The sequence below is a fragment of the Lampris incognitus genome, chromosome 2, assembly GCF_029633865.1.
Source record: "Lampris incognitus isolate fLamInc1 chromosome 2, fLamInc1.hap2, whole genome shotgun sequence".
Taxonomy (NCBI): Eukaryota; Metazoa; Chordata; class Actinopteri; order Lampriformes; family Lampridae; genus Lampris; species Lampris incognitus.
Genome location: NC_079212.1, coordinates 53762454 through 53786514, shown reverse-complemented (window position 1 = coordinate 53786514; position 24061 = coordinate 53762454). Strand labels below are relative to the sequence as shown.

Genomic DNA, 24061 nt, shown 5'->3' with positions numbered 1-24061 from the left:
ACGTATCAGATACACGTTTCTCACTCCTATCTCCCTCCTGTATCAGGTACTTGTTTCTCATTTCTATCCCCCTCATGTATCAGGTACTTGTTTCTAACTCCCATCTCCCGCAGGTATCAGGTACATGTTTCTCACTCCTATCTCCCTCATATATCAGGTACTTGTTTCTCACTCCTATCACCCTCTCGTATCAGATACACATTTCTCACTCCCATCTCCCTCACGTACATGTACACGTTTCTCACTCCCATCTCCCTCACGTATCATGTACTTGTTTCTCACTCCCATCTCCCTCACGTATCAGATACACGTTTCTCACTCCTATCTCCCTCACGAATCAGGTACTCGTTTCTCACTCCTATCACCCTCACGTATCAGGTACTCGTTTCTCACTCCTATCTCCCTCACGTATCAGGTACTCCTATCTCCCTCACGTATCAGGTACTCGTTTCTCACTCCTATCTCCCTCACGTATCATGTACTCCTATCTCCCTCACGTATCAGGTACACATTTCTCACTCCCATCTCTCTCACGTATCAGGTACATGTTTCTCACTCCTATCTCCCTCACGTATCAGGTACTTGTTTCTCATTTCTATCCCCCTCATGTATCAGGTACTTGTTTCTCACTCCCATCTCCTTCACGTATCAGGTACATGTGTCTCACTCCTATCTCCCTCATATATCAGGTACTTGGTTCTCACTCCTATCCCCCTCACGTATCAGGTACTCGTTTCACACTCCTATCTCCCTCACGTATCAGGTACTTGTTTCTCACTCCTATCACCCTCATGTATCGGATACACGTTTCTCACTCCCATCTCCTTCACGTATCATGTACACATTTCTCATTCCCATCTCCCTCACTCCCATCTCCCTCACGTATCATGTACTTGTTTCTCACTCCCATCTCCCTCACGTATCAGATACACGTTTCTCACTCCTATCACCCTCACGTACCATGTACTCCTATCTCCCTCACGTATCAGGTACACATTTCTCACTCCCATCTCCCTCATGTATCAGGTACACGTTTCTCACTCCTATCTCCCACCTGTATCAGGTACTTGTTTCTCACTCCTATCCCCCTCACGTATCATGTACTTGTTTCTCACTCCCATCTCCCTCACGTATCAGATACACGTTTCTCACTCCTATCTCCCTCACGTATCAGGTACTCGTTTCTCACTCCTATCACCCTCACGTATCAGGTACTCGTTTCTCACTCCTATCTCCCTCACGTATCAGATACTCCTATCTCCCTCACGTATCAGGTACTCGTTTCTCACTCCTATCTCCCTCACGTATCATGTACTCCTATCTCCCTCACGTATCAGGTACACATTTCTCACTCCCATCTCTCTCACTTATCAGGCACATGTTTCTCACTCCTATCTCCCTCACGTATCAGGTACTTGTTTCTCATTTCTATCCCCCTCATGTATCAGGTACTTGTTTCTCACTCCCATCTCCCTCACGTAACAGGTACATGTGTCTCACTCCTATCTCCCTCATGTATCAGGTACGTGTTTCTCATTTCTATCCCCCTCATGTATCAGGTACTCATTTCTCACTCCTATCTCCCTCACATATCAGGTACTAGTTTCTCACTCCTGTCTCCCTCACGTATCAGGTACCAGCTTCTCACTCCTATCACCCTCACGTATTAGGTACTCGTTTCTCACTCCTATCCCCCTCACGTATCAGGTACTCGTTTCACACTCCTATCTCCCTCACGTATCAGGCACTTGTATCTCACTCCTTTCACCCTCATGTATCAGATACACGTTTCTCACTCCCATCTCCCTCACGTATCATGTACACGTTTCTCATTCCCATCTCCCTCACTCCCATCTCCCTCACGTATCATGTACTTGTTTCTCACTCCCATTTCCCTCACGTATCAGATACACGTTTCTCACTCCTATCTCCCTCACGTATCAGGTACTCGTTTCTCACTCCTATCACCCTCACGTACCATGTACTCCTATCTCCCTCACGTATCAGGTACACATTTCTCAGTCCCATCTCCCTCACGTATCAGGTACATGTTTCTCACTCCTATCTCCCACCTGTATCAGGTAGTTGTTTCTCACTCCTATCCCCCTCACGTATCAGGTACTCGTTTCTCACTCCTATCTCCCTCACGTATCAGGTACTTGTTTCTCACTCCTATCACCCTCACGTATCAGATACACGTTTCTCACTCCCATCTCCCTCACGTATCATGTACACGTTTCTCACTCCCATCTCCCTCACGTATCAGATACGCGTTTCTCACTCCTATCTCCCTCACGTATCAGGTACTCGTTTCTCACTCCTATCACCCTCACGTATCAGGTACTCGTTTCTCACTCCTATCTCCCTCACGTATCAGGTACTCCTATCTCCCTCACGTATCAGGTACTCGTTTCTCACTCCTATCTCCCTCACGTGTCATGTACTCCTATCTCCCTCACGTATCAGGTACACATTTCTCACTCCCATCTCTCTCACGTATCAGGTACATGTTTCTCACTCCTATCTCCCTCACGTATCAGGTACTTGTTTCTCACTCCCATCTCCCTCACGTATCAGATACACGTTTCTCCCTCCTATCTCCCTCGCGTATCAGATACACGTTTCTCACTCCTATCTCCCTCACGTATCAGCTACACGTTTCTGACTCCTATCTCCCTCACGTATCAGATACACGTTTCTCACTCCTATCTCCCTCACGTGTCATGTACTCCTATCTCCCTCACGTGTCATGTACTCCTATCTCCCTCACGTATCAGGTACTCCTATCTCCCTCACGTATCAGGTACTGGTTTCTCACTCCTATCTCCCTCACGTATCATGTACTCCTATCTCCCTCACGTATCAGGTACATGTTTCTCACCCCTATCTCCCTCATGTATCAGGTACTTGTTTCTCATTTCTATCCCCCTCATGTATCAGGTACTTGTTTCTCTCTCCCATCTCTCTCACGTATCAGGAACATGTTTCTCACTCCCATCTCCCTCACTCCCATCTCCCTCACGTATCATGTACTTGTTTCTAAATCCCATCTCCCTCACGTATCAGATACACGTTTCTCACTCCTATCTCCCTCCTGTATCAGGTACTTGTTTCTCATTTCTATCCCCCTCATGTATCAGGTACTTGTTTCTAACTCCCATCTCCCGCAGGTATCAGGTACATGTTTCTCACTCCTATCTCCCTCATATATCAGGTACTTGTTTCTCACTCCTATCACCCTCTCGTATCAGATACACGTTTCTCACTCCCATCTCCCTCACGTACATGTACACGTTTCTCACTCCCATCTCCCTCACGTATCATGTACTTGTTTCTCACTCCCATCTCCCTCACGTATCAGATACACGTTTCTCACTCCTATCTCCCTCACGAATCAGGTACTCGTTTCTCACTCCTATCACCCTCACGTATCAGGTACTCGTTTCTCACTCCTATCTCCCTCACGTATCAGGTACTCCTATCTCCCTCACGTATCAGGTACTCGTTTCTCACTCCTATCTCCCTCACGTATCATGTACTCCTATCTCCCTCACGTATCAGGTACACATTTCTCACTCCCATCTCTCTCACGTATCAGGTACATGTTTCTCACTCCTATCTCCCTCACGTATCAGGTACTTGTTTCTCATTTCTATCCCCCTCATGTATCAGGTACTTGTTTCTCACTCCCATCTCCTTCACGTATCAGGTACATGTGTCTCACTCCTATCTCCCTCATATATCAGGTACTTGGTTCTCACTCCTATCCCCCTCACGTATCAGGTACTCGTTTCACACTCCTATCTCCCTCACGTATCAGGTACTTGTTTCTCACTCCTATCACCCTCATGTATCGGATACACGTTTCTCACTCCCATCTCCTTCACGTATCATGTACACATTTCTCATTCCCATCTCCCTCACTCCCATCTCCCTCACGTATCATGTACTTGTTTCTCACTCCCATCTCCCTCACGTATCAGATACACGTTTCTCACTCCTATCACCCTCACGTACCATGTACTCCTATCTCCCTCACGTATCAGGTACACATTTCTCACTCCCATCTCCCTCATGTATCAGGTACACGTTTCTCACTCCTATCTCCCACCTGTATCAGGTACTTGTTTCTCACTCCTATCCCCCTCACGTATCATGTACTTGTTTCTCACTCCCATCTCCCTCACGTATCAGATACACGTTTCTCACTCCTATCTCCCTCACGTATCAGGTACTCGTTTCTCACTCCTATCACCCTCACGTATCAGGTACTCGTTTCTCACTCCTATCTCCCTCACGTATCAGATACTCCTATCTCCCTCACGTATCAGGTACTCGTTTCTCACTCCTATCTCCCTCACGTATCATGTACTCCTATCTCCCTCACGTATCAGGTACACATTTCTCACTCCCATCTCTCTCACTTATCAGGTACATGTTTCTCACTCCTATCTCCCTCACGTATCAGGTACTTGTTTCTCATTTCTATCCCCCTCATGTATCAGGTACTTGTTTCTCACTCCCATCTCCCTCACGTAACAGGTACATGTGTCTCACTCCTATCTCCCTCATGTATCAGGTACGTGTTTCTCATTTCTATCCCCCTCATGTATCAGGTACTCATTTCTCACTCCTATCTCCCTCACATATCAGGTACTAGTTTCTCACTCCTGTCTCCCTCACGTATCAGGTACCAGCTTCTCACTCCTATCACCCTCACGTATTAGGTACTCGTTTCTCACTCCTATCCCCCTCACGTATCAGGTACTCGTTTCACACTCCTATCTCCCTCACGTATCAGGCACTTGTATCTCACTCCTTTCACCCTCATGTATCAGATACGCGTTTCTCACTCCCATCTCCCTCACGTATCATGTACACGTTTCTCATTCCCATCTCCCTCACTCCCATCTCCCTCACGTATCATGTACTTGTTTCTCACTCCCATTTCCCTCACGTATCAGATACACGTTTCTCACTCCTATCTCCCTCACGTATCAGGTACTCGTTTCTCACTCCTATCACCCTCACGTACCATGTACTCCTATCTCCCTCACGTATCAGGTACACATTTCTCAGTCCCATCTCCCTCACGTATCAGGTACATGTTTCTCACTCCTATCTCCCACCTGTATCAGGTAGTTGTTTCTCACTCCTATCCCCCTCACGTATCAGGTACTCGTTTCTCACTCCTATCTCCCTCACGTATCAGGTACTTGTTTCTCACTCCTATCACCCTCACGTATCAGATACACGTTTCTCACTCCCATCTCCCTCACGTATCATGTACACGTTTCTCACTCCCATCTCCCTCACGTATCAGATACGCGTTTCTCACTCCTATCTCCCTCACGTATCAGGTACTCGTTTCTCACTCCTATCACCCTCACGTATCAGGTACTCGTTTCTCACTCCTATCTCCCTCACGTATCAGGTACTCCTATCTCCCTCACGTATCAGGTACTCGTTTCTCACTCCTATCTCCCTCACGTGTCATGTACTCCTATCTCCCTCACGTATCAGGTACACATTTCTCACTCCTATCTCCCTCACGTATCAGGTACTTGTTTCTCACTCCCATCTCCCTCACGTATCAGATACACGTTTCTCCCTCCTATCTCCCTCGCGTATCAGATACACGTTTCTCACTCCTATCTCCCTCACGTATCAGCTACACGTTTCTGACTCCTATCTCCCTCACGTATCAGATACACGTTTCTCACTCCTATCTCCCTCACGTGTCATGTACTCCTATCTCCCTCACGTGTCATGTACTCCTATCTCCCTCACGTATCAGGTACTCGTTTCTCACTCCTATCTCCCTCACGTGTCATGTACTCCTATCTCCCTCACGTGTCATGTACTCCTATCTCCCTCACGTGTCATGTACTCCTATCTCCCTCACGTATCAGATACACGTTTCTCACACCTATCTCCCTCATGTGTCAGGTACGCATTTCTCACTCCCATCTCCCTCACGTATCATGTACTTGTTTCTCACTCCCATCCCCCTCACGTATCAGGTACTTGTTTCTCACTCCTATCCCCCTCACGTATCAGGTACTTGTTTCTCACTCCCATCTCCCCTCACGTATCAGGTACATGTTTCTCACACCTATCTCCCTCATATATCAGGTACTTGTTTCTCACTCCTATCATCGTCACGTATCAGGTACTTGTTTCTCATTTCTATCCACCTCACGTATCAGGTACTCGTTTCTCACTCCCATCTCTCTCACGTATCAGGTACATGTTTCTCACTCCTATCTCCCTCACGTATCAGGTACTTGTTTCTCATTTCTATCCCCCTCATGTATCAGGTACTTGTTTCTCACTCCCATCTGCCTCACGTATCAGGTATTCGTTTCTCACTCCTATCTCCCTCACATATCAGGTACTTGTTTTCACTCCCATCTCCCTCACGTATCAGGTACTCGTTTCTCACTCCCATCTCCCTCACGTATCAGGTACACTTTTCTCACTCCCATCTCCCTCACGTATCATGTACTTGTTTCTCACTCCCATCCCCCTCACGTATCAGTTACTCGTTTCTCACTCCTATCCCCCTCATGTATCAGGTACTTGTTTCTAACTCCCATCTCCCTCACGTATCAGATACACGTTTCTCACTCCTATCACCCTCACGTATACTGTACTTGTTTCTCACTCCCACCTCCCTCACGTATCAGGTACTCGTTTCTCACACCTATCTCCCTCATGTATCAGGTACACATTTCTCACTCCCATCTCCCTCACGTATCAGGTACTTGTTTGTCACTCCCATCCCCCTCACGTATCAGGTACTCGTTTCTCACTCCTATCCCCCTCACGTATCAGGTACTTGTTTCTCACTCCCTTCTCCCTCATGTATCAGATACACGTTTCTCACTCCTATCTCCCTCACGTATCAGATACACGTTTCTCACTCCTATCACCCTCACGTATCAGGTACTCGTTTCTCACTCCTATCACCCTCACGTATCAGGTACTCGTTTCTCACTCCTATCTCCCTCACGTATCGTGTACTTGTTTCTCATTCCCATCTCCCTCACGTATCAGGTACTCGTTTCTCACTCCCATCTCCCTCACGTATCATGTACACGTTTCTCACTCCCATCTCCCTCATGTATCAGATACACGTTTCTCACTCCCATCTCCCTCACGTATCAGGTACTCGTTTCTCACTCCCATCTCCCTCACGTATCAGGTACTCGTTTCTCACTCCTATCTCCCTCACGTATCATGTACTTGTTTCTCACTCCTATCTCCCTCACGTATCAGGTACACATTTCTCACTCCTATCACCCTCACGTATCAGGTACTCGTTTCTCACTCCTATCACCCTCACGTATCATGTACTACTATCTCCCTCACGTATCAGGTACTTGTTTCTCACTCCTATCACCCTCATGTATCAGGTACTGGTTTCTCACTGCTATCACCCTCACGTATCAGGTACTTGTTTCTCACTCCTATCACCCTCACGTATCAGGTACTCGTTTCTCACTCCTATCTCTCTCACGTATCAGTTACTCGTTTTTCACCCTCACGTATCAGCTACTCGTTTCTCACTCCTGTCTCCCTCACGTATCATGTACTCCTATCTCCCTCACGTATCAGGTACACATTTCTCAATCGCATCTCTCTCACGTATCAGGTACATGTTTCTCACTCCTACCTCCCTCACGTATCAGGTACTTGTTTCTCATTTCTATCCCCCTCATGTATCAGGTACTTTTTTCTCACTCCCATCTCCCTCACGTATCAGGTACTTGTTTCTCACTCCTATCTCCCTTATATATCAGGTACTTGCTTCTAACTCCTATTACCGTCACGTATCAGGTACTTGTTTCTCATTTCTATCCACCTCACGTATCAGGTACTTGTTTCTCACTCATATCTCCCTCACATATCAGGTACTTGTTTCTCACTCCCCATCTCCCTCACGTATCATGTACTTGTTTCTCACTCCCATCCCCCTCACGTATCAGTTACTCGTTTCTCACTCCTATCCCCCTCATGTATCAGGTACTTGTTTCTCACTCCCATCTCCCTCACGTATCAGATACACGTTTCTCACTCCTATCTCCCTCACGTATCAGATACACATTTCTCACTCCTATCACCCTCACGTATCATGTACTTGTTTCTCACTCCCACCTCCCTAACGTATCAGGTACTCGTTTCTCACACCTATCTCCCTCATGTATCAGGTACACATTTCTCACTCCCATCTCCCTCACGTATCTTTTCCTTTCTTTCTCACTCCCATCCCCCTCACGTATCAGGTACTCGTTTCTCACTCCTATCCCCCTCACGTATCAGATACACGTTTCTCACTCCCATCTCCCTCACGTATCATGTACTTGTTTCTCACTCCCATCTCCCTCACGTATCAGATACACGTTTCTCACTCCTATCTCCCTCACGTATCAGGTACTCGTTTCTCACTCCTATCACCCTCACGTATCAGGTACTCGTTTGTCACTCCTATCACCCTCACGTATCATGTACTCCTATCTCCCTCACGTATCAGGTACACATTTCTCACTCCTATCACCCTCACGTATCATGTACTCCTATCTCCCTCACGTATCAGGTACACTTTTCTCACTCCTATCACCCTCACGTATCATGTACTTGTTTCTCACTCCCATCCCCCTCACGTATCAGTTACTCGTTTCTCACTCCTATCCCCCTCCTGTGTCAGGTACTTGTTTCTCATTCCCATCTCCCTCACGTATCAGATACACGTTTCTCACTCCTATCTCCCTCACGTATCGGATACACGTTTCTCACTCCTATCACCCTCACGTATCAAGTACTTGTTTCTCACTCCCACCTCCCTCACGTATCAGTTACTCGTTTCTCACTCCTATCCCCCTCATGTATCAGGTACTTGTTTCTAACTCCCATCTCCCTCACGTATCAGATACACGTTTCTCACTCCTATCTCCCTCACGTATCAGATACACGTTTCTCACTCCTATCCCCCTCACGTGTCATGTACTTGTTTCTCACTCCCACCTCCCTCACGTATCAGGTACTCGTTTCTCACACCTATCTCCCTCATGTATCAGGTACACATTTCTCAATCGCATCTCTCTCACGTATCAGGTACATGTTTCTCACTTCTACCTCCCTCACGTATCAGGTACTTGTTTCTCATTTCTATCCCCCTCATGTATCAGGTACTTTTTTCTCACTCCCATCTCCCTCACGTATCAGGTACTTGTTTCTCACTCCTATCTCCCTTATATATCAGGTACTTGCTTCTCACTCCTATTACCGTCACGTATCAGGTACTTGTTTCTCATTTCTATCCACCTCACGTATCAGGTACTTGTTTCTCACTCATATCTCCCTCACATATCAGGTACTTGTTTCTCACTCCCCATCTCCCTCACGTATCATGTACTTGTTTCTCACTCCCATCCCCCTCACGTATCAGTTACTCGTTTCTCACTCCTATCCCCCTCATGTATCAGGTACTTGTTTCTCACTCCCATCTCCCTCACGTATCAGATACACGTTTCTCACTCCTATCTCCCTCACGTATCAGATACACATTTCTCACTCCTATCACCCTCACGTATCATGTACTTGTGTCTCACTCCCACCTCCCTCACGTATCAGGTACTCGTTTCTCACACCTATCTCCCTCATGTATCAGGTACACATTTCTCACTCCCATCTCCCTCACGTATCTTTTCCTTTCTTTCTCACTCCCATCCCCCTCACGTATCAGGTACTCGTTTCTCACTCCTATCCCCCTCACGTATCAGATACACGTTTCTCACTCCCATCTCCCTCACGTATCATGTACACGTTTCTCACTCCCATCTCCCTCACGTATCATGTACTTGTTTCTCACTCCCATCTCCCTCACGTATCAGATACACGTTTCTCACTCCTATCTCCCTCACGTATCAGGTACTCGTTTCTCAGTCCTATCACCCTCACGTATCAGGTACTCGTTTCTCACTCCTATCACCCTCACGTATCATGTACTCCTATCTCCCTCACGTATCAGGTACACATTTCTCACTCCTATCACCCTCATGTATCAGGTACTGGTTTCTCACTGCTATCTCCCTGACGTATCAGGTACACTTTTCTCACTCCTATCACCCTCACGTATCATGTACTTGTTTCTCACTCCCATCCCCCTCACGTATCAGTTACTCGTTTCTCACTCCTATCCCCCTCCTGTGTCAGGTACTTGTTTCTCATTCCCATCTCCCTCACGTATCAGATACACGTTTCTCACTCCTATCTCCCTCACGTATCGGATACACGTTTCTCACTCCTATCACCCTCACGTATCAAGTACTTGTTTCTCACTCCCACCTCCCTCACGTATCAGTTACTCGTTTCTCACTCCTATCCCCCTCATGTATCAGGTACTTGTTTCTAACTCCCATCTCCCTCACGTATCAGATACACGTTTCTCACTCCTATCTCCCTCACGTGTCAGATACACGTTTCTCACTCCTATCCCCCTCACGTGTCATGTACTTGTTTCTCACTCCCACCTCCCTCACGTATCAGGTACTCGTTTCTCACACCTATCTCCCTCATGTATCAGGTACACTTTTCTCACTCCTATCTCCCTCACGTATCAGGTACTCGTTTCTCACTCCCATCCCCCTCACGTGTCAGGTACTCGTTTCTCACTCCCATCCCCCTCACGTATCAGGTACTCGTTTCTCACTCCTATCTCCCTCACGTATCAGGTACTCGTTTCTCACTCCTATCACCCTCACATATCAGGTACTGGTTTCTCACTCCTATCACCCTCACGTATCAGGTACTTGTTTCTCACTCCTATCACCCTCACGTATCAGGTACTCGTTTCTCACTCCTATCTCTCTCACGTATCAGGTACTTGTTTCTCACTCCCATCCCCCTCACGTATCAGTTAGTCGTTTCTCACTCCTATCCCCCTCATGTATCAGGTACTTGTTTCCAACTACCATCTCCCTCACGTATCAGATACACGTTTCTCACTCCTATCTCCCTCACGTATCAGATACACGTTTCTCACTCCTATCACCCTCACGTATCATGTACTTGTTTCTCACTCCCACCTCCCTCACGTATCAGGTACTCGTTTCTCACACCTATCTCCCTCATGTATCAGGTACACTTTTCTCACTCCTATCTCCCTCACGTATCAGGTACTCGTTTCTCACTCCCATCCCCCTCACGTGTCAGGTACTCGTTTCTCACTCCCATCCCCCTCACGTATCAGGTACTCGTTTCTCACTCCTATCTCCCTCACGTATCAGGTACTCGTTTCTCACACCTATCTCCCTCATGTATCAGGTACACATTTCTCACTCCCATCTCCCTCACGTATCATGTACTTGTTTCTCACTCCCATCCCCCTCACGTATCAGGTACTTGTTTCTCACTCCTATCCCCCTCACGTATCAGGTACTTGTTTCTCACTCCCATCTCCCTCACGTATCAGGTACATGTTTCTCACACCTATCTCCCTCATATATCAGGTACTTGTTTCTCACTCCTATCATCGTCACGTATCAGGTACCTGTTTCTCATTTCTATCCACCTCACGTATCAGGTACTCGTTTCTCACTCCCATCTCTCTCACGTATCAGGTACATGTTTCTCACTCCTATCTCCCTCACGTATCAGGTACTTGTTTCTCATTTCTATCCCCCTCATGTATCAGGTACTTGTTTCTCACTCCCATCTGCCTCACGTATCAGGTATTCGTTTCTCACTCCTATCTCCCTCACATATCAGGTACTTGTTTCTCACTCCCATCTCCCTCACGTATCAGGTACTCGTTTCTCACTCCCATCTCCCTCACGTATCAGGTACACTTTTCTCACTCCCATCTCCCTCACGTATCATGTACTTGTTTCTCACTCCCATCCCCCTCACGTATCAGTTACTCGTTTCTCACTCCTATCCCCCTCATGTATCAGGTACTTGTTTCTAACTCCCATCTCCCTCACGTATCAGATACACGTTTCTCACTCCTATCACCCTCACGTATCATGTACTTGTTTCTCACTCCCACCTCCCTCACGTATCAGGTACTCGTTTCTCACACCTATCTCCCTCATGTATCAGGTACACATTTCTCACTCCCATCTCCCTCACGTATCAGGTACTTGTTTGTCACTCCCATCCCCCTCACGTATCAGGTACTCGTTTCTCACTCCTATCCCCCTCACGTATCAGGTACTTGTTTCTCACTCCCTTCTCCCTCATGTATCAGATACACGTTTCTCACTCCTATCTCCCTCACGTATCAGATACACGTTTCTCACTCCTATCACCCTCACGTATCAGGTACTCGTTTCTCACTCCTATCACCCTCACGTATCAGGTACTCGTTTCTCACTCCTATCTCCCTCACGTATCGTGTACTTGTTTCTCATTCCCATCTCCCTCACGTATCAGGTACTCGTTTCTCACTCCCATCTCCCTCACGTATCATGTACACGTTTCTCACTCCCATCTCCCTCATGTATCAGATACACGTTTCTCACTCCCATCTCCCTCACGTATCAGGTACTCGTTTCTCACTCCCATCTCCCTCACGTATCAGGTACTCGTTTCTCACTCCTATCTCCCTCACGTATCATGTACTTGTTTCTCACTCCTATCTCCCTCACGTATCAGGTACACATTTCTCACTCCTATCACCCTCACGTATCAGGTACTCGTTTCTCACTCCTATCACCCTCACGTATCATGTACTACTATCTCCCTCACGTATCAGGTACACGTTTCTCACCCCTATCCCCCTCACGTATCAGGTACACGTTTCTCACTCCTATCCCCCTCACGTATCAGGTACTCGTTTCTCAGCCCTATCCCTTTCATGTATCAGGTACTCGTTTCTCAGCCCTATCCCTTTCATGTATCAGGTACTCGTTTCTCATCCCTATCCCCCTCACGTATCAGGTACTCGTTTCTCACTCCTATCTCCCTCATGTATCAGGTACTCGTTTCTCAGAGAGTGAGCTCAGAAATTATTGAATACATTAGTGTAGTGGTTCTCAAACTTTTTCTGTCATGCTCCCCCTTGGAGGAAGAAAAATTGTCATGCTCCCCGCCCCAATGACATGGTGACAAAATGGGCCAAGTTTAACTTTACAGATCACATCAACATCATGAACATGCCTTTCACTTTTCTGTCAGTTATTTCTGTTGTGCAAATAACAAAGGCAAGTTCCACTTCAACCTTGTGAAACCTCTTTTTGTGATGTGTCACTAGATTGTTCTTTACTGTTGCATTGCTTTCCGTTGGCTTTGTTCCCCTCACTACATGTTGTATTTATTTGTCTTATGTGTTCTGTGGAGTGTTTGTGTTTAAATGTTGCCACTGCTACAAAACAGCTGCCCCTCTGGGGACAAATAAAACCTACTTGACTTGACTAGATTGCTCCATCAGTCTGTGCTTTTCAAAAAAAGAGAAAAACTAAATAAAATTTAAAAATCACTTTGCTGGAACAATAACAATGAAGTTCAATCTGTGCAAAAAAAAAAAGAACAAATGCAGATACTTGGGAAAAACGATGAGCAAGTCAATTTGTGAGAGCTCAAGTCATGCTCAATGTTGAGCTTAGGTCTGTACTTTGTTTTAAGTGAGGCAGCAGCAGAAAAGCCCATCTCACAGAGATAGGATGTGTCGAAGGGAAGTAGAATGCCCACAACCCTCTGTCCTATGAGTGGATACTCCCTCTCCACACCAAGCCAGAATTCACTCAGTGTCTGAGCTGTAAAACCCAGCCTCAGGGTGGAGTCAGATGTCATCTCCATGAACTGGTCCTCTTCAGCAGAGCTGGAATCAGCAGGTGCTGCTGCTGCATTGAATGGATCTGTCACCCAGTCATACTGAGCACTGTTGATTGGGAAGTATTTTTGAAAGAATCCTCTCAGGTTAGAGATGTGCTCCTTAAGACATAAAATCACCATGGTGGCTCCAGAATCACTGGTTTCAACAAATTAACTTAGATTCTCAAAGATATCAGTATTTCCTTGATCAAGTCACCTGTCCCACATCTCAAGCTTTCGAGTTGATGCACTGATCTTGTCTGCCAGGTGAAGAAGGTGCTTGTCTCTGACTTGAAGCTGAAGATTTATTTCAAGGTCAGGATCAGGAACATTTATTTGTCATTTCGTTTCATGTAATTGCATACATGAACATTAATTCATCCAGCTTTCCTAATATACTGCTGAGATAGGCCAGATTCATCAGAAATTGTTCATCACTAAACTTGCTTGCAACTTCATGCATACACTCCTCCAGAAACACCCGAATTTCCTCTCTAAGCTCAAAGACTCGCGACAACACTTTACCCCGCGACAGCCACCTAGCCGTGCTATGAAACAACACAACTGAACGTTCCGCTCCCATCTCTTCACAAAGTGCAGAGAACAGCCACACTCTCAGGGGTCTTGTTTTGATGAAACTGACCACGCTAACAACATCGGTCAAAACCTGGTTTAGGTCAGGGCTAATCTGTTTTGATGATAGCGCTTCTCTGTGTATGACAGTGTGTCTATTGTGCATTTGGCAAGACCCTCTTGATTAGTGCCTACAATCCCTTCATTTTCCCTGCCATGGTCTGTGCACCATCAGTGCAAACACCCACACAGTTCTCCCATTTCAGCCCATGTTTTGTCAAGTGACAGCCCAGAAGCCTAAAGAGCTCATCAGCTGTCGCTCTACTTGGGACGTACTTGCAAAACAGCAAATCCTCACACGGTGACTCTGACGTGACAAAGCGAACATAAGCAATAAACAAGCAGTCTTTATTGCTGTCAGTAGCCTCGTCCACTTGTCAGGCCAAACGTTTGGCTTTCAGTTTTTCAATGAGTTGTTGTTCAAGGTCATTTGAAATGTCGTATATATGTCTTGCAACTGCATCATTGGACAGAGGGACAGCCTTCACTTTTGCGGTGCTTGTCTCATCAAACATAGTTGACACCATATCTAAAGCCGCGGGGAGTATGAGCTCCTCTGCTAGTGTGTGGTTTCTTGCACTGGGCAGTTGTGTGTGTGACTTTGTGTGATGCCATTAGTGCTTTGTTGTTCACTGATGCAGCTTTTACAAAGCAGTGTTCCTGCTGACGGTCTGCACCAAGTCTTCTCTGGAAGACCTCGAGTGGCTTATTGACGTGACTGGGGTGTAATGTCTCTTAAGTGTCTTCTTCATGTGTTTGGTCTCATACTACCAGCTGCCAGAGTTTTCACAAATGAAATACACACTGGTCTCTGCTCATCTCCCAACACATTCACTGAGAACCCAAGAGCAACACAGGCTGCGTCATATTTTCTTAACTTGGTTTTTGGTTGATGACCATCAGCTAAGCACTTTGTCTTGTTTGTCTTGGAAGCATCGCCTATCTTTCTTTTCTCCTTGTCAAACATCTCTCCATTCTGTCAACCTACACACACTCTGTCTCATGAAAGCACGTTTTGTTGATTGTTCCGCCGGGAAAAAGATTCCGACGTCAAAACAGTAGTTCCCCCCTGTCATATCTCTGTCTCACACTTTGAGAAACGCTGCAGTAGTGGTTAAACAAGGTAGACACACGGCTAATGGAGGGAGACAGGAGTTTCTCACTCCTATCTCCCTCACGTACAATGTGTGAGAAACATGTACGTATCGGGTACACGTTTCTCACACAGATCAACTGTCTCACTCCTCTGAGACAGTTGATCTGCATGTTGGCTTGTGCTATCAAAGCCCATGTTTCCGCTGCTTTGTCTCGTAGTTGCCCCCCCCCCCCAACTCGTTCTACTCCTCTTTTGAACTGGCAGAACTTGAATGCTCATAAAAGGGGATTGGGGCTCTAGTGGAGGAGCTACTTTACTGTCCGATATGCCATAACAGATAGTTGCATGCAGCTGTAATACAAATCCATGTTGGAAGAGCTGGATGGAGGTTCACCCCTCACACATCTCTTTACACACAGGATCAAATACAGGCCAGACTGAGGGGACATGTTTACATAGTGCACCTTTAAGAAACAGGAAATGATGAACTATGCAACATCATGGTAGCTGTTGGTTTTCTGCTAGAATAAAGCAGCACGTCTCATGGCTTTGTGTTTGCTCAGGCATGTGTGTGTTCTGATGGCACACATTACAGCTGTGTGGACTCAGTTAAATGGTTTAATGCACAACAAATTGAGAATTAGTGACAAATTCTTTGAGACAATTCTATTCCAATTCAATGCCAAGTAAACCAAGTTTCACTTGGGCTTTGATTTACTTTGTAATTGTTGAGGCAAAGTTTGTGTTGGAGAGCTAATGGAGAGCCATTCACCTGTTATGGCTGATATGTTTATTACTGTTACTGTGTGACTGCATTGTTCGTGATAAGATGTGGAGTGTCTGTTGTTGTCCATGTATGTATTGTGCTGCAGAGTGTAAAGTGTACCAAAAACAAATTCCACTGGCCTTGGTCATGCGGCTAATAAAACTATCTATCTATCTATCTATCTATCTATCTATCTATCTATCTATCTATCTATCTATCTATCTATCTATCTATCTATCTATCTATCTATCTATCTATCTATCTATCTATCTATCTATCTATCTATCTATCTATCTATCTATCTATCTATCCATCCATCCATCCATCCATCCATCCATCCATCCATCCATCCATCCATCCATCCATCCATCCATCCATCCACCAATCATCCATCCATCCACCTATCCATCTATCTATCTATCTATCTATCTATCTATCTATCTATCTATCTATCTATCTATCTATCTATCTATCTATCTATCTATCTATCTATCTATCTATCTATCTATCTATCTATCTATCTATCTATCTATCTATCTATCTATCGAAAGACAGGCTTGTGCAAGAACCAGAGTTCTGCCTTGTTTCTAGTGGGTTATGTTGGCACTCACCGACTGAGCTTTTGTACAAAGCAGAATAAGAAAACTGGAAGTCTGTCAGGCAGGGATCTTAGAACAGCACAGTGGGAAGACATCAAGTTGTGCATTCTATTATTAGTACACACTATTCCACATGAACAGGGATGATGGCCACAACAGTTATCAGCCAGAAATGGAAGAACAGAATCGGGGGGATGTGCCGTGATGCTTCCTGTCAGTGCCTTGCTGTCCTTTCCATGACTTTGACAATACAATAAGCGCTTCATGACATTCAAATCACATCTAACGATTTTCTGATGAAGATTTACAAAACCACAAGCTGGGGTAGTGGGCTATCAGCTAGACCGGGTACTAAGTACAGCTTACCTTCTGGATGGTTCCCTGGAAGCCATCCTTGAGTGCAGCAGCTCTTGCTAGCTGGCTGAAGTCAGGGGCTCCGCCCACATACAGAGACTCTTTCAGGTTCAGAGCTGTGTGCTGGTTCTGGTGTGACAGGACACAGATGATTGACAGGTAAGACAGTACTGTAATTCAGGATAGGATGTTAATATCACATTTCTTGAAAAGGCAAAATTCAATCTTAACCAATAAATTGTGATCAATTTCCTTCATTCATTTTCATTTTAAACGATGTTCAGAGAGTTAGGTTACTGTGTCCTGGGGGTCTGGGATAAACGATGTTTTAAATTAGGCCAAACAAGTGAGATCATTAAACCACATTTGAGGAGATATACTAATAAAAAAACATTTATCTGTATTGTAGCTGGCAGTGAGTTAACTGCAGTTCCTGGCCCTGTATCACCTGATATGTCACAGACGCATAACTGATTTCTGTATTTCTCAGAGACAAGTCCTGATGAAGCCTATCCTCTATCTGTAAGACGCACAACAGAAATTGGAGGGGGAAGGGGGCGTCCGGGTAGCGTAGTGGTCTATTCTGTCGCCTACCAACACAGGGATCGCCAGTTCGATTCCCCATGTTACCTCCGGCTTGGTCAGGTGTCCCGACAGACACAACTGTCCATGTCTGCGGGTGGGAAGGCAGATGTAGGTATGTGTCCTGGTTGCTGCACTAGCGCCTCCTCTGGTCGGTTGGGCTGCCTGTTCAGGGGGGAGGGGGAACTGGGGGGAATAGCGTGATCCTCCCACGTGCTACGTCCCCCTGGTGAAACTCCTCACTGTCGGGTGAAAAGTAGTGGCTGGAGACTCCACATATATGGGAGGAGGCATGTGGTAGTCTGCAGCCCTCCCTGGATCAGCAGAGGGGGTGGAGCAGAGACTGGGACGGCTCGGAAGAATGGGGTAATTGGCTGGGTACAATGGGGGAGAAAAAGGGGGAAAATAAAAATTAAAAGAAAAAGAAATTGGAGGGGGATCAGGAGTGGACTGGAATCGAGGTATGGAAGATTCTTCCTAACAGGCATTTTAAATGGACGATGATCATAGCAGCAAGCTATGAAACAGTTTGAAATAGGATTCTACCCATCAAGCCAGTAAAAGACTTGTCTTGCATTATGACAACATACTGTTTTCTTCTTGCAGTGAATAGCTAGCCCATGCAGGAGGTAATTAATATTCTTTATTTTATGTAGGGCAGTAACAGCTGGAGGGTAAAGTGGAGTTAATTGCTGGAAAATGTATGGAAGAGGCTAAGTACACATGCTTTGTGTGTGGAGGCTGGCACAGGCTCTGCTTTTATTGTGAAGGGGATTTGGATGCAGAGGGTGGTGGTGCTTGGCCAGACCCTTGGCTGTGTGACTGCGCCTTGAGCAGTTCAACAGAAACAGGGTGAGCACCCCAGCCAACGCCGCTGGACCAATCAGTGGTTGCTGCCTTCAGGCTTGGTCAAGAGATTTCACTGACAGTCAAACTGGGTCACTTGTCATATCTTCCTGCCCTGCGGAACTCAGCCGTCCTGTTACTGAAGGCTGGGCGATGCCGAGTCGCTTACTCAGTCAGTTCATATGGATTTGTGGTTCTTTTGAGACATTGTTCTACTAAATGTTTCACACTGAGCAGTTAAACATTCAGTAACAGTGAAAATGCATGTTTCATTTGAGCGTTCATGGAATGACATGACGCCGTGTTCTGTTCCTGGAACAGGTCATTCTGTAGGATGTAGTGTGTCTGAACAGCCCAGCCGGTTGTTTTATTTGTTATGGGTGAGTGGGTGGGTGACAAGTTAGTGACTAAGATTTTATCGAGTTTTTCCTGTTTGCAAAAAAAAAAAAAAAAGATGAAGAGCACATGACAAAAGTACAGCCTGGCTTGGCTTGACACCTCACTGCCTCCTGTGTTTCAACCCTGCGTCTCGCTCTCCACAGCCAGACTCCACTGGCCCAATATCCCCACCCACGTGACACTAATGAAGACAGCTCTTTGTTGCTAGGAACAATGGCAGTCAAAAAGAGGACCGCATCCCTTCCTTATTCCCTTCAACACTACCACCCCCTTCTACCCCCGGAGCAGATGGACTGAGGTGAAAGCCAGACTGTGTTCTTTAACACTATCTCCACTCTGGTACTGTGTCTATGGATGTATGAACAGAAACGGGCACTATCAGCCAGCTTTAGCTTTGCGGTAGTGCCGTTCCGGTGGTGTTGTGGCATGGAAAATGAGTGTGAGAGGGAATAGTGAGATAGCGGACTGGTCTCATTACCTTCCGTGATTTCTTATTTCCAGACAGCACATCAGAGAGAGGAAAAAACAAAACACAGGGAGGAAGACAGACTGTTAGAAGAAGACTTAAGTGTATGTGCATAGAGAAGCATGCAGTAATAGGCAGGAGCAAAGCCTATGAAACACACACACACACACACACACACACACACACAGGCTGTGGTATTGCAGAAGCATACTTGAAGAAAATGTAGGCTAAGGAAAGCAAGAGTAATCATGCATGCTTTAACATTATTGAATGTATACAACCCTACATACCCACACAAACAAATCGCTTCGCACATTGTGAGGGCTCACCCAGAAAGGAGCCATTGTGAGTAGTCCTGAACTCCCAGTACTACCACCCCTAAAGCTGGCAGAACTGGGGAGAGAGCAGCTGGTGGCCATATCCCATGGCCACCATCAAATGGAATCCTGCAAGCGCCAGCTCGAAAGACTCTCCAAGAAAACTGGTTTAACAGTGCATCTCCAAGCCTACTCAGACTACCTTCAAGAAAACAAAGACACTCCCATCACAGCCTGGTCCACCTACTACTCACAGCTTATACACTCTGGCTCCACCAACCCTAAGGCTTTCTTTTCCACGACAAACAAACTTCTCACACCCAGTGACAAGTTCTTCACAGTTAACAAGCACAACTTTTTCCTTTAATTTTACCAAAATAAAATGGACACAATCTACAGCAACCTGACCACCTCCCCCACCCTCCCCACCCCCCTTGTCGAAGTTCTCCCCTGTGTCCCCAATGGAGCTGTCCAAACTCATGGTAAGAATGAGAGGCTCAACTTATTTTCTGGATCCCATCCCATCCAATCTTGTTAAGGACCGTCTCCCTGCTATCTCCTCACTCATCACAAAAATAATTAACTGCTTCAGCTCTGGCTCAGCCCCCCCATACACTTAAACTGGCTGTTGTTACCCCATCCTCAAAAAACCTGGACTCCACCCTGATATCATGACCAACTTCCAGACCATCTCCATTCCCCCCTTTCTGTCAAAAATACTGGTATGTGTTTACTGGTATGTGTTAACTGTTTCCCTCCTTAAAGTCACCAACAACCTCCTCCTCTCTTCAGACTCTGGCCACCTCAGCATTCTCATTCTTGACCTCACTGCAGCTTTTGACACCATCAACCACACCATTTTTCTCCCCTGCCTTGCATCCTCCCTCGACATCACCAGTACTGCCCTCTCCTGGCTTAAGTCATATCTCACAAACAGACAGACAACAGCTCATTCAGCATCAACAAATGCACCGCTTCGTCGCTGCTCTGTCGCAAGGCATCCCCCAGGGTTTGGTGCTTGGTCCTATCCTGTTCATCCTTTACATGTTCCCCCTTGGTAACATCATACATTGTCGTAGTCTCCACTTCCACTGCTACGCAGATGACATCCAGCTCTACATCTCCACTAAATTGATCACTACTACAATATATTCTAGTCTGACCAACTGCCTCACTGAAATTAAGTCATGGATGCGAACCAACTTCCTCAAACTACATTGTGATAAAATTTGACATGCTCATCATCGGCCCCAAATCCCTTACCAAAACCACTCACAACTTTTGCCTCACCATTGATGAATCCACTCTGTCTCCCTCCCCACATAGCCGCAACCTCGGAATAATTTTTGACAGCACCCTCTCCCTCGAAAACCATGTCAATCAAATCACCATAACTACCTTTTTCCACCTAAAAAATATAGCTCATCTCCACCCACCATTCCCCTTTTCTGCTGCCAAAACCTTGATCCACGCCTTCATCAGTAGTAGTCAGTACAGAAGTCTGATCTTAGGTCATTCAGATGGTGGTGCAAATTCATGTTTGTGGCGGCCTCACCCAGTACCATCCATGCAGTGTCTTTGTCCATGTCTGCATCTAAGTTTGTCTTTGTTTGATGGCTGGGAGAGCTGGTGCTGGATTGGCTGGAAGAGCTTAGTCGGAGCTGTGCCCAAAGAGGAAACATCGAGGGCAGTCTGACAGGATGTGCAGCGGGGCAGGCTAAGCTAACTGCTAGCCCATGCAGACCAGCAGTTCCGACAGTCAACTTGCATGCGTTCTCTTGGACAGTGGTTTTTTTGTAGATTGATAAGTGTGTTCTTGTAATTTTTGGATATGTGTTTTTGTCTTTGTGTTGCATTGCTATGGGCTGAGGGACACGATATTTCATTTCATTTCATGTAATGTACGCAGGTACATGAAATGAAATGACAAAGTGTTCCTGATTCCTGATCACATCCAGAATTAACTACTGCAACAGCATTCTCTACGACTCATCTTCCAAAGTCCTAAACAAACTCCAGTACATCCAGAACTCTGCAGCTCGCCTGCTCACTCACTCCCACTGCCATGACCACATCACTCCTGTCCTCCAGAACCTCCACTGGCTCCCTGTCCCACAACGGATCCAATTCAAAATCCTTCTCCTCACTCACAATGCCCTCCATAACCAGGCCCCTCCTGCCTGCCTCATCAACCTGCTCCACCGCCATACTCCTTCCCGCAGCCTTCACTCTTCCAACGCCAACCTACTGTCTCCACCACAAAAGGGCTAGGCACCAGATCTGGGGCAAAAGAGCTTTCTCCATAGCTGCCCCCTCCCTCTGGCACTTCCTTCCCAAATACATCACAGTATGCACTGATCTGTCCACATTTAAATCACTAATGAAAACTCACGTTTTCAGATTTGCTTTTAATGCATGATTAATGTTGTGTGTTACATGTTTTGGTGTATTGCTTTTATGGATTTTTTTATCTTATGCAAAGCGTCTTTGTGTACCTTGAAAATAGCTATACAAATAATTTTTTTATTATTATCATCACTATTCATAACAAATTACATTGTTTAAACTACATTGTTTGAGGTAATTATCAAAGTATCACAGTATTATCAAAGTATTGGATATCCTTCAGCTGAAAGTGTTTTTCCTGCTCTATAGGTCTGGACAACGGGGTGAGTTTAATTACGTTTTCTTACTCGCACAATCTTATCTGCTTCTACCTCACCAGATAGCTCCTCGGAGCTAAATTTCTAAAATTGACTATAAACAAAAGGTGAAAATGTTCTGTGTATAACACCGTTTTATCTGCATTGTGTCATCAAAGTAAAAGGTTGAGAATAAAAAAGCAAAATAATTTTACAGTAGAGACAGCTCATGAAACTGGCCCTCAACAACGGCAGTTCTGCCTCTCACCTTGACAGACGTCAGAAAATGAAGGGATAAAGAAAGGGCTGGTTCAACAAAACAAGCTCCCAGAATGGCATATGATGCAGAGGTACGGGTAACCTCAGTAAAAGGGGAAAGTCCAAGGAATCAGCTGCCCCCGAAGAAGCACGTTAAATCATCGTGATAAGAATAATGCTGTGCTCAGGGCTGTGGTAATGCAGTGATAAGAGCACGCAAACACAACACCCGTCTTTCCAGTATTTTGTGTGTGTGTGTGTGTGTTATATATATATATATACAGTGCATCCGGAAAGTATTCACACCCCTTCACTTTCCCCACATTTTGTTATGTTACAGCCTTATTCCAAAATGGATTAAATTCCTTTTTTGTTCTCATCAATCTAGACACAATACCCCATAATGACAAAGTGAAAAAGGTTTTGTAGAAATTTTTGCAAATTTATTAAAAATAAAAAACTGAAATATTGCATGTACATAAGTATTCACACCCTTTGCTATGAAACTCAAAATTGAGCTCAGGTTCATCCTGTTTCCACTGATCATCCTTGAGATGTTTCTACATCTTGATTGGAGTCCACCTGTAGTAAATTCAATTGATTGGACATGATTTGGAAAGGCACACACCTGTCTATATAAGGTCCCACTGTTGACAGTGCATGTCAGAGCAGAAACCAAGCCATGAAGTCAAAGGAATTGTCTGTGGACCTCTGAGACAGGATTGTATCGAGGCACAGATCTGGGGAAGGGTACAAAAAAATTTCTACAGCTTTGAAGGTCCCGAAGAGCACAGTGGTCTCCATCATTCGAAAATGAAAGAAGTTTGGATCCACCAGGATTCTTCCTAGAGCTGGCTGCCCAGCCAAACTGAGCAATCGGGGGAGAAGGGCCTTGGTCAGGGAGGTGACCAAGAACCTGATGGTCACTCTGACAGAGCTCCAGTGTTCCTCTGTGGAGATGGGAGAACCTTCCAGAAGGACAACCATCTCTGCAGCACTCCACCAATCAGGCCTTTATGGTAGAGTGGCCAGACGGAAGCCTCTGCTCAGTAAAAGGCACATGACAGCCCGCTTGGAGTTTGCCAGAAAGCACCTAAAGGACTCTCAGACCATGAGAAACAAGATTCTCTGGTCTGATGAAACCAAGATTGAACTCTTTGGCCTGAACGCCAAACGTCACGTCTGGAGGAAACCAGGCACCTCTCATCACCTTGCTAATACCATCCCTACACTGAAGCATGGTGGTGGCAGCATCATGCTGTGGGGATGTTCTTCAGCGGCAGGA

General features: G+C 45.8%; 1 protein-coding gene across 1 annotated transcript in view; it reads right to left on the bottom strand.

The window, feature by feature from the left end:
* Positions 1 to 24061, bottom strand: part of agrn (agrin) — a 556768-nt gene that overhangs the window by 99321 nt on the left and 433386 nt on the right. Inside the window, exon 28 of the mRNA XM_056300025.1 lies at positions 17279 to 17395. Within this exon, the coding sequence (XP_056156000.1) occupies positions 17279 to 17395 (117 nt within the window). The remainder of the gene's footprint in view (positions 1 to 17278; positions 17396 to 24061) is intronic.